This window comes from Wyeomyia smithii, chromosome 2 (assembly GCF_029784165.1).
Source record: "Wyeomyia smithii strain HCP4-BCI-WySm-NY-G18 chromosome 2, ASM2978416v1, whole genome shotgun sequence".
Taxonomy (NCBI): Eukaryota; Metazoa; Arthropoda; class Insecta; order Diptera; family Culicidae; genus Wyeomyia; species Wyeomyia smithii.
In genome coordinates, this window is record NC_073695.1 from 60,579,418 (window position 1) to 60,591,824 (window position 12,407).

At 37.5% G+C, this 12,407-nt stretch overlaps 1 protein-coding gene across 1 annotated transcript; it reads left to right on the forward strand.

The window, feature by feature from the left end:
* The first annotated feature begins 487 nt into the window (after positions 1–487).
* LOC129722731 (pyrroline-5-carboxylate reductase 2-like) lies at positions 488–1,782 on the forward strand. The gene is made up of 4 exons (XM_055676421.1): positions 488–749; positions 837–1,084; positions 1,140–1,557; positions 1,618–1,782. The coding sequence occupies exons 1-4, from the start codon at positions 668–670 to the stop codon at positions 1,689–1,691; spliced, it is 822 nt and encodes a 273-aa protein (XP_055532396.1). The 5' UTR covers positions 488–667; the 3' UTR covers positions 1,692–1,782.
* Positions 1,783–12,407: the final 10,625 nt, after the last annotated feature.

Consider the following 12,407-nt stretch of genomic DNA (forward strand, 5'->3'; position numbering starts at 1 on the left):
TGGGTGCTGTCACGCCTTTCCTGAGCACTCACTGGCAGCGCCGCGGCTGCCGTTGGTTGATGTCTTAGGCCGTCCAGAACAGCATCATAACGAGTGGTGTGAAGATTGCTTTTCCTATCGCAAAACCGCGCTCGTACCGGGCAAGTTCAAAGCCCTTCAAATGGGCTTTGTTATCAGCGGGTGCAGACCTTAGTGAGGCTGATTGACACCACAATGTGTTTCATTTTTGCAGCTGATGCGAAAAAGGGCCTTCCTTAACACCTATTAAATGATGTTACACTTCAAATCGAAAAGTCTGTAATTTTTATGCTTTAAACGTATTATTTGACGCCAGAAATTTTGATGCAGGAGGATTTACCGACCATATCACGAGCGAACACAAACAAATGTTGCGAAACTTGTGTATTAAATGAATACTTCAAGTTTTCCTCTCATGGAGAGAGGAAAATCGATTGCACTCTGACGTTTCCCATTGTCGCTCCGACGAAAAACGTACACAGAGCGCGTTTCGGTTCGTAGTTATCTAGCCGACACCGATTGCATCAAGTTACATCGAAATTGCAGCAACTTGTTCCTTTCTACAATATCCAAGCAAATCAAGTGTTCAAGCCGTAGATTAGTGTCAGTTTTTATCGTATTCCGTTCGGTTTCACTTTCGCAGCCCACAATGTGCGGAAACTTGCTGAAAATGGGCTTCCTTGGGGGTGGTAAAACCGCCCAAGCCATGGCGAAAGGTTTCATCTCCGCTGGTATGTAACATTTTCTGCTTTCCGGCGACTGCTTCGTCATGTGATTTTCTCTTCACGACGCGTATTCAATACTCTGCTTATTTATAGGACTAGTGAACGCACAAAATATCGCGGCCAGTTTTAGCGCAAACGACAAAGTAAACATGGAGGTATTCAGGGAAATGGGAGCAGAAACGTACTTGGACAGTGTGCCGGTTGTCAAACGATCGGAAGTCATCTTCATCAGTGTCAAACCGTGGGTCGTACCGACGGTGCTGCAACAAATTAGCACGTGCAGTGCGAATAAGTTGTTTATTTCCATCGCGATGGGACTCAAGCTGGCGGAGTTGGAAGCGGTGAAGTATGACTTTAAAAATAAAAGGAAAAAACTATCGAATGACATAATTATAGATGTTACTGCCAACGGCTCGTGTCGTTAGAGTGATGCCTAACACATGCACACTGGTCCGGGCAGGAGCGTCGGTTTACGTTCGGGGAAAATCTGCTACCGAAGATGACTGTTCTCTGACACAATTGTTATTTGAATCCGTCGGAACATGCGATGAAGTGACGGAGGCACTGATTGATCCTGTTACCGCTCTTTCCGGCAGTGGTCCAGGTTATGTTTTCACATTCATTGAGTCCATGGCTGACGGAGCAGTCAAAATGGGTCTGTCGCGGGATTTGGCCTACAAACTAGCGGCACAAACCGTCATGGGCGCTGGCAAAATGGTACTCGAAACGGGTGCACACCCGGGGCAGCTACGCGATGATGTGGCCAGCCCGGCAGGATCGACGATTGAAGGACTCTCGTTTTTGGAGCAGCATGGTAGGCGACTAGGGGTGCTTGATTTCTCGAAAAATTATAATTTTGATAAAAAAATTTCAGCTTTCCGTTCTATAGTCAGCAGAGCGATAGAGGCAGCGACTATGAGATGTCGAGCTGTGTCCAAAGGAAATTGAATAGTCTTCCAAATATAAATTATTGGATAGAAAAAAACTATTATATCATTGATATTGTTGTATTACAAACTATGAATGGACAATATATATTCTTGAGTATTGAAAATTTCCGTGATTTTGTACAAACTAAAATCATACCTTTTTAATTTTTTATTCACCTTTTCCTTCTTCATTTCTCTTTTCCATTTTCTTCGTGTCCTTACCTGTTTTTATTCCATTAATCACTGTTCCCTTTTTCTTATCACTTTACACTTATATTTTATTGCCTTTTTTTATTTTTCCCATTTACTTTCACTGCTTTCGCATTCAATTGCTTTGCACGCTGGACCAGAAATAAAATCTAGCGGAACAAAATTACAGCTCTCTTCGAGTTTATTCAGTTTGAATACTTTTAATTAATTTAGGTATTCAAATCGAAGGTAGCGATACCAGCTTCTTCTTTTACACGCTTTAAATACACTAAATTTCTCAAAATTTTATGTTCTTCAAATTTGTTGGGATCTTTCTGCGGTCAAATCGCAAACTGAAATAGGTATCAAACTGAACCCGTATTACTCCGAGAAATTTTACTGAAGACTTGAAATCGATTGGACAGTGTGTCAGGTCACTTGTCTGTGTATTCCGTGCAATAAACTCATTCTAACATGAAACCTGAGGTTGCATTCAAATTGAAATATCTCAAAAACCAAAAATTAACATTTTTGAAATTTCAGAAAATTAAGAATCTTTACATATAATTTGGAGAAACGATCATAGTTAGCTGATACTTGCTGATAATTGATATAGCTAACTGTGTATTTTTTTAAATTTTGTGTCATAGTTTTACTTAAGTACTTAAAAACTTTCTCACCCGGCAAAAAGGTACGGAATTATTCGAGAAAAAATAGAAAACACCAATTTCAGTGAACTCATAGCATTATCACAAATATCGTGAAATTCAGACTAATTTCACACAAACTCGTAGATCTTATAAATTTGAAGAGATAGAGATATTGTGTCTTCTGTGAAGTTTCATAAAATTTATTGATTTACAACTTTTCTTTGATGACCGCGAAGTTCTAGCGTGTAAATTTTGCGGTTAAATCGGAAAACTAATTTAATCGTTCAAATTGAAGTTCTGGCTATGCCAAGAAACATTCCGGATCTGAAACCGATTAGATAAACCCTGGGAACACTAACAATTTCGTTGCTCCAGATTGCATTCCTAGCCTAGTTTCTGTATTCCCGAGTTCCTATTCCCTAGTTTATTTCTCATTCCAATGATATCCTGTTTTCCTATTTTTCTCTTCCATTTCCCTTAGTCATTTCCCTTTCCTCGTTTCTCAATATTCTTTACATTTATTTTTCGTATGTTATTTTCTCATTCAGCTCTTTCAATTCTTTATTATATTTCCCTTCCCATTTCCTTTGTTCTTTTCGCTCTACTATATCCCTTTTCTATTTAACTTTTCCATTTCTCATTTTTCATTTTCCTTTACAATTTCCCATTTTCGTTTCATATTTCTCTTTCTGATTATCTTCTCTGTTTTTCTCTCCCACTCTGTTTACCATTTTTTATTTCTCATTTATTTTTTCATTTTCCTTTCCAGTATGTGTCACATTTTTCTTTACAATATCCATTTTTCATTTCCCTTACCTTTTCCTTTTCCCGTTCCCCTTTCTCTTTCTCATTTCTCAATTACCTTTCTCATTTTCGTCTCCCATTTACCTCTCTCATTTCCTTTTCCCATCTCCTATCCATTTTTCATTTCCCTATACTATTTCCTATTCCCATTTCATGTTTCGCTCTATCCTTTTTAATTACGCTCTCCGATTTATTTCCAATTCCATCTAACTCTTTCATTTCTTTTCCCCATTCCCACTATTTTTAGAAGATCATTTTTATTATTCTTTTCCAACATTTTCCTCTATTATTTGCCTTCCCTGATTTTTATTTCCATTGGCCTTCCTGTTTTTACCACCTTTTTTTCACATTTTATGGAAATCTCTCGCATATTGTTCTCACAATTTTCTATTTCCCTTTCTAGTTTTCGTTTCCAAATCAGCTCTATCATTTCTTTATTTCCTTTTCCTTTCTCTTCTTATTATTTCTTTCCTTTTTTGTTATTTCTTTTCCTCATTATACCTATTAACTTTTCCATTTTCGTTTTCCATTTCTTAATTTTCTTCCCCACTCTGCTTTTGAATTTTCATCTTTCTTTTTTTCGGATATCCGTTTCCTATATGTCTTTCCGACTTTCTTTCCAATATATATTCTCAATTTTCCTTACCATTTCTTTTCCCTTTCCCATTTTTCTTTTTCATGTCTCTTTGCAACATCCCGATTTACTTTTTCATTTCCCTTTTCCACTTTCTTATACTATTACTCTTAAATTATTTTGCTCTCCCATTTTCCATGTCGCTCTTCTTTTTCCCTTTCTCATTCCACTTCTCAATTTCCTTTTCCTCTTCTCTTTTCCTTTTCTTTTGACCATTCCCAGTTTTTTCCAATTTCTTTTTACCGTTTATTTCACTCTTGTCTGTTACTATTTTATAATTCTCTTTTCCATTTTCATTCCTTTTTGCTTTTGTTTTTATAATTTTATTTCAAGATTATCTTCTATCATTCCCTTCTCAGTTTCTCTTTACAATTTCGTTTAGCCAAGTGCCACTAATATGTACAAATCCATTTTTTTCACCAGTTCATTTTCCAATTCCATTTACTAATTGTCTTTCACATTTTATGGAAACCATTCACATATTATTCTCACAATTTTTCGTTTCCTAATTTCCTATTTAATTTTGTTTTTCCAATTCAGCTCGCTAATTCCTTTATTTTGTTTCTCTTCTCGCTTCCTTGTCCTTTTTCGCTCTCCTATTTCCCTTTTTCCATTTTCCTCTCCTATTTCTTATTCAAATTCCCATTTTTTTTTTTTTATTTATTATTTAGTTTTCTATTATTTTTATCGCTCTGCGTTCCAATTTTTGTTATTTATTTTCTTTTTGAATTTCACTTGACATGCTTCTCATCAATATCCCATTTCCCATTTCCAATTTCCCATAATACTACCAATTCCCTTTCTCATTTACCTTCACCATGTCTCGCTACCATTTCACAATTCACTCTCCCATTTTACTTTTCCAGTTTCCCTCTTTCATTTTCCTATACTATCACCCTTTCTCATTACTTTTTCAATTTCTTTTTGACATATCCCATTTCAGATTCGCTTTTCCATATTTTTGCACTCAGTTTTTTTTTTAATTTCTTCTTAGAATTTTATTTTATCATTTTCCTTCACCATTTCCATTCCTATTTAGCTCTCTCAGTTCTCTTTTTCGTTCCTTTTTTACTTATTTGTCATTTATTTTCAACGTTTTTCTCAATTATTTTTTTCTTTGCAAGTTTCTCTTTCAAATTTTTCCCATCCGTTTTTCTCTTCTTTTTGGGATCCTATTTCCCATAACCGTTTCCTTTTTTTATTTTCTCGCCTTTCGCCTTTGACATTTTTTTTCTAATTTCCATAAAAACCTGTCGCATATTGCTCTCACAATTTTCCATTTTCTAATTCGCTATCTAATTTTCATAAGCAATTTAGTTCTCTCATTTCTTAGGACCATTTCTCTCCCCACTTACTTTTTCATTTTTGCTCTTCTGTTTCCCTTTTCCACTTTCCTTTTCCATTTCCCTATAACACTGCCCTTTCCACTCTCCCATTATCTATTTCGCTCTCTCATTTCCCTTCCTAATTCTACTTTTCACTTTCCCTTTCTCATATCCCATATTCTATTTCTCTTCGTTATTTCCTGTTCCATTTCTTTTTATCATCCCCTGTTCCTTTTCCAATTTCTTTTTATCACTTTATAATACCCTTCACAATTTTTCAACTGTATTTCCTTTCCCATTTAGCACTCTTTATTATCTTCCTTTTTGCTCTTGTATTTATCATTTTATTTATATCAACATTCAACTTTCCAGTTTCCCTTTACAATTTCTCCTATCCATTTTCCTCTACTATGTACGATCTCATTTATTCTTCAACCATTTCATATTTCATTACCTTTCACCATTTTCCTTTCATGTTTCATGGAAACGTTTCGCATATTTTTCTGATAATTTTTCATTTCCTATTTTCCTTGCTAGTTTTCTTTTCCAATTTAACTCCCTTTTTTCTTCCGCTCTTCCCCTTTCCCATTTTGCACAATCATTTTCCATTTTATTTTTAATTTTTCGCTTTCTCTTTTCTATTTTGCTTCCCAGCCTCTATGTTTCTTATTCATTCTTTTTTTCTAATTTCCATTTCTCATTTTCCTTACACATTACCTTTTCTCTTTCCCACTTCCCTTTCTCATGTCTCTTTTCTACTTCCAGATTCGCTTTTCCATTCCTTCACTTCACTTCGGACTTCACTTTGCTATGTTTCTTATTCATTCTTTTTTTCTAATTTCCATTTCTCATTTTCCTTACACATTACCTTTTCTCTTTCCCACTTCCCTTTATCATGTCTCTTTTCTACTTCCAGATTCGCTTTTCCATTCCTCTCTATCATTTCCCTTCCTCATTTCTCTTTTCCCTTTTACTATACTATTACTCTTTACCATCATCTATTTCGCCCTCTCGTTTTGCATTTCACTCTCCTATTTTCCTTTCTTGTGTATTTCAATTTCTCACTCACATTTCTCTTCTCCGTTTCTTTTAACATTCCAGTCTCTTTTCCAATTTATGTTTAACAGTTTATTTTTTATTTCCAGAATCAATTTCCTTCCTAGTATCTCATTACAATTTCTCCTATACACTTTCCTCCACTATGTACAATTTCATTTTTCTTTACCGTTCCATTTTTTTTCTTTCGATTTTCTTTTCCATGTTAGCTCTCTCATTTCTTTATTTCAATTCTCTCCCCACTTCCTTTTTCCTCTTCGCTCTTCTATTTCGCTTTCCCAGATTGTTTTTCCTTTAGCCTTTCCAATTTCTCATCAACTTCTCCATATCTCAATTTTATTTCCCAGTTCTTATTTCTATTCTTCAGTTCTTATTAAATTAAAAAACTTTATAGACTTCATTCGAGAAGCAAATATTTAATTGAAATACCTATCTTTCCCATTCCTACATTACAAATTTAGGGCTTCTTTGATGTTGTCTGACGTTAAACATTTGTGGAAATGATCCACATTGTTTCATGTCATGTAAAATACAGATGACTACTGGAGGAAACAAATTGAAAGTGAGGAAAAAGAAGCCGCTCATTAGTCACACAGTCCAACCGAACTAGTCTTCAAACCAGTTCAAATCTTTGGTAACCCTTTTTCATGATAATGACTTCCAACAGTGATAACGGCTAAAATATAACCATCATATGGCACACCTTCGGCCTACTCACCGATCTTCGAATAAATCTGGAACACTCAAGCAATAATGTTACAAACGGCAGTTGCTTACCGCACAACCCCAAACCGGTTGGGTAATAATTGTTTACAAATTACCCCAACTTGCAATGAATACTGATCACTTTTAAATTAATCCTAATGGAAATGGACTGGCATCTCGGCAGTCGTCACGCCACAGCGCAGCACCGAGTGACGGAAAATGCTCAAATCTCCGAAAACAAAAACAAGTTTGTGCCATTCCCGACACAGCACATCCAAGACGAAAGTTTGGCGTTAACTTCTGCCCGGAGGCGAAGCTGCAGTCGAAATTTGTATATGGATATGCGATAACATTTAATTGATATATAATTTTCAGATAATGACAGGATCGCTGGTATTACCGAGTCGAGCGAAATTTTTCCCGGTTCTCTAAAACGAGACAATATAAATAACGAGTTCATAATGGTTAGTGCTTTTTTCGCACCCTTTGAGTTGCAAGGCATCACCGCTTTTACTTGAGCTCAATATGATACTCCTTCATATGTTTAATGTTCAAAATTATCGTTATCTCGAGGCGAACAAAAATAAAGAAATTATTCAGTTACAAGTGAAATTTTTTTATTTTTTTACTAAAAACCTCTTGCTCAAAGCCGTGCACAGTTTGATTCAAAACCGCAATTATTTTGTACCATAAAAATGACCTTAATTTATTCTATGTGAACCTAATTATAAGAAGATTATTTCTGGAAAGAAACTTTACCTTTAACAGATTGTATAAAAGATAAGTACAGTTTTTACAGATAAGTCAAGATCACAAAGCATTTATCGGCAGTTGCTAGCAAAAACTTGTACGACGGAGCAACGACACTTGTTGCTGATGACAACAGTCAGCAATCATAAACGGTAATTTGTTATCTAGCGTACTAATAACGTTCGTACGTATTTCCAGCTGGTACTACACGCGCCACTTAACACCTGTTGGTAGAAGAGCCATCAAGTGGCTGGAAAAACGAGCTGGTTCAGGGCTGTTGCAGTTCGGTGCCGCCACCTGGTAACCGATAAAAACGACCGCCAATTAGCACAAGCATCATCACTCTACAAAGTCGGCGTGAAAGTGAGAATATCTTATCGACAAACATTTTTTGCTGCGGTTCTCTGCCGGCCGCTGTCACTCGTCGTGACGAGTGTTGTTTAGATACTAACAGTTGCTGTCACGCGTTGCTAAGAGTTCTAGAAACTCACTGATGACCGGCCGCCGTGAACCGCATGAACTTCTGTAGCCTCCACACCCGGTAGTGATAGTAAATGTATCTGGAAGGTGTAGAGAAGCCCGTTTTTTTATCAATCAGTGAGAGTGTTGGAATTTTATTTAATTGTAATGTCATCACACTACAGTGAACGCAGGTACGCCATAACACACAAAAAGCATGTAAAGCGCCGCGAAACGTTGGTAATTAAGCAGTTTCACAAAAAATGGCGCACTTTGAATATTTTTTTATTTATTTATTTATTTATTTATTTATTTATTCGTTTTTTTATCATCAGACCAATATCGGTCCCCATGAATGATGGGTGAGGAAAAGCTCACTTGAGGTGCTCACGAGGATCTTCCTCAAATGTGCGTAAAAACCTCACCATCTTTTAATCTAAAACATACTTTATAAAACTAGCACATAACAATACATATAACATCACAGCAAATTATTGAAAACTGATCTACGGCGAAACATTACTGAAGATTCGTCGAAGTTAAACATTTCACTAAAATCATTGAGTTGGCGAATCATAGACGAGATGGGGGAGTTTGCGGCGTACTCTGTTGGCTGGAAATCCACTTGCAGCATAGCTCTGGGTCGTAACGTTCTTGATGGCGCATAGAATCCGATTTCTGCTAGAAGGTCCGGAGCATCGAATTCTGCAGTTATCAGCTTACTCACAAATACAGCTTGTGATGCTCGGTGGCGTTGATCTAGGGTTTTTATGCCCAAAAGGCGGCAGCGGTCTTCGTATGGAGGTAAATTCAGTGGGTCATTCCAGGCAAGATTTCGCAATGCATACCGAACAAATTTGCGTTGGACACTCTCTACTCTATTTATCCCAACTGCTTGATAAGGCCACCATACAATGTTGGCGAATTCTAACGTCGAACGAACAAGTGCACAGTATAGCGCTTTAAAGCAGAGAGGGTCAACAAATTCTCGGGCGATTTTAAAAATAAACCCCAGTTTACGATTTGCTTTATCGATAGTATCGATAGAGGTTTGAAAGACAATTTTTCATCCAGTATTACACCCAAGTCTTTCACTTGTTCAACTCTTTTAAGTTTTGTACCAGAAATCTCGTAATCATAGGACAACATATTTCGTGTGCGATGATAGCTAATAATAAAGCATTTTTCTATGCTCAACAATAAGCAGTTTCGAGAGCACGAGTCGCTGAACAAGTTTAATAGGTTTTGCAACTCCTTGCAGTCCTCGAGGCACCTGACGACTAGGAAAATTTTCAAATCGTCAGCAAAAAACATTTTTCCTCCTGAGTTGAGTAACAGTGCAGCATCATTAATAAAGATGGAAAATAACAGTGGCCCAAGATTACTGCCTTGCGGAACTCGTGAACAATTCGAAAAAGAGGCAGATTGACAGTTTCCAATTCGTACAAACAATTCCCTACGAACAAGATACGATTCTATTCATTTACGAAAGCGCGCAGTGCAGCCAAGTTTCTCTAATTTGGACAAGAGAATGGTATGATTGACCGAATCAAAGGCAGCTTTTAAATCGGTATACACTGTATCCACTTGAGCTTTAGAGCAAATATTCGTAATACAATGTGAAACGAATTTTATGAGATTTGTTTCCACCGTACGCCCTCTGAAAAATCCATGTTGTTCTTTGCATATATAGTGGCGACACGCAGCAAAAAAATGTGTTGTTGATGATAGTTTCAAACACCTTAGATTCAGCGCGCAAGGAGGTAATTCCTCTGTAGTTCAAGACGTTACATTTATCTCCTTTTTTGAAAACTGGAAACATACATGATTTCTTTCAAGCGACGGGAAAGCATTGTTGCTGTAGCGAAGCATTAAATAGCCAAGTTAGCGGTGCTGCTAAGATCTCGGAACATTGTTTCATGAGAGCTGCAGGGATTATTCCCGGTCCAGGCGAAAATGATGATTTAATACTCTTAATGGCTGATATCACGGACTGCTCGCTCACATTGAAAAATATCCATGTCTAACACTGCTAGCGGCACATTACTCAGGGCTTGCTCGTTTTGTTGAGAAGTGACTGTGTTGCTACTGAACACGCTAGCAAAGTGTATTGCAAATATGTTGTACTCATCCTTAGACGTGACGGCGGGCTCATCATTGAGGAATACAGTCGAAAGTAAACCATTCTCTTTCCGCTTTGAGTTTACAAATTTTCAAAAATGTTTAGGGTTTTTGCGCAAGCTTTGCTGAGCGCGAAGAATGGTGCGAGTGTACAGAAACTTTTTGTAATGACGATATTTGTTACTGGCAGTAGCAAAACGGCATCTAGAATTTGATTCACTCGAAGGGCTTTAGCTCGAATGCTTTTCAGTCGTCGAAGCTTCGCGTTGGACCAAGGTGGTTTCTCAGAAGCTTGGCGTAAGGGTACAGCAATCATAAGACAGTCACACAGCTTCTGATCGTAATAATCAACTGCATCATTCACATCAGTGAAGGTTTCGAGGACGCTCCAGTCAATTTGCGATACGAGATCGCGCAATAGGTCAATGTTCGTTTTATTATAGTCAAGTAGATTTGTGTCAGCAATATCTTCGAATTCTACTGGTCGAGAAGCAGCAGCTAGCCGGGTGAACACAGCTCCAATAAACACACTATTTGTTTCAGTTATTATTTGAGCCCAAACCGTTTCGAGACGAGCTGGAATACACTCAGTGATTTGGCGACAGACGTATGATGTCGAGACTGCAATCAAAACACCTCCTCCACGTGAGTGAACACTATTGTTGGAATTGCGATCGGTTCGGAAAACAGTGTACGCATCGCCGAATAACTGTTGCGAGTTGAAGCGACTATCTAGCCAAGTCTCTGTCAGTACATAGACATCATAGTCGTTATCCATAACAGCCAAGTAAACGTCGTCGAATTTGGTACGAAGTCCTCTCGTATTCTGATAAAACACACGAAGTAACTGCTGACCATCCGAACCGGCTACAGAGACATTGCATCGCTGAAAAGGTAAAGATGCAGAGGTTGTCGAATGGAAATCAGCTACCCGGTACTCGCCTGTGACAAGGGCATGCTTGCCCTCGCCGTCAAAATTAAAAAGCCTTCTTGAAATATCGGAATTATCGTAGCGCATAACATTGTGTTGGTTGCTAAAATATTCATCGGTGTCCGCTGCTGGAGTGGCGTTATCAGTCTCGTTTATATCTCTCCTTTCAGATTCATTAATATAGCAACTTTGAACGGCAGCAGTCAACTCTAATTGGCTAGAAAAAACGCACATTCCATGAGATTTTTGCAAACAAATATTATTCATATACTTAACCGGAGAGTCATTTTTTAAATTTTCGCTGTAAAAATATTTTTTATCACCAATGAAGCACTAATTAATTCTAAATTTTTCTTTTAATTTTTGAAGTAGAATACTTCTCTAAGGAAGTTCGGCTACATAGGGATGTGAAATGAAAATCTAAAACCGAAAAAAGTGAAAAATATGTCCAATTTCAAATGCTAATAAATCGGTTAGTATTCGATGGATTTTCTTCGTTCTTGCAGCAATAGGTTGGAAAATCTTCTAAGATTCTTCCCAAAAGAAGATAATTGTACTATTGAAAACAGTCAAGCCTTGTTAAAACGAAAAATTCGACCTCTGATTGGTCGTTATATGATTGCTTCCCAAGCACGGTCAACAGAATCATATACCGTGCAGTTTTAAACATGCTATTTGGCCTATAAAAGAGCCTGTTTCAGCCGAAGCCGCTCATAATAGTTCTAGACAGCGACAACAGCAGTCGTCCTCCCTTAGCAGCAGCACCAGCAGTGCAGTGGATACCAGCGATGGCGGAAAGCGGCCACAGCTGTGACGTAGCAATGGATAGCACACTAGTTGCAGCGGATCTCAGCATCGATAGCGGCTGATACAGTGAGGCACTTTAGTGAAATGCAGTCTCTATGCGATAGTGGGCACTAGTAAATGCATTCAATGAAAAGTTGACTCATTCTGACAACACGTGAGCCGTCTAGTTTTGAGTGTCAAATCAGCTTTTCACTGTTTATTTTATCATAAGGAATACTTTATTCGCACTGTCAGTGATAACGCAAAGGTGTGATCGGCATCTTATCCGATTCCGATACTAAAATGAAAAACAAATTGCCCCTTC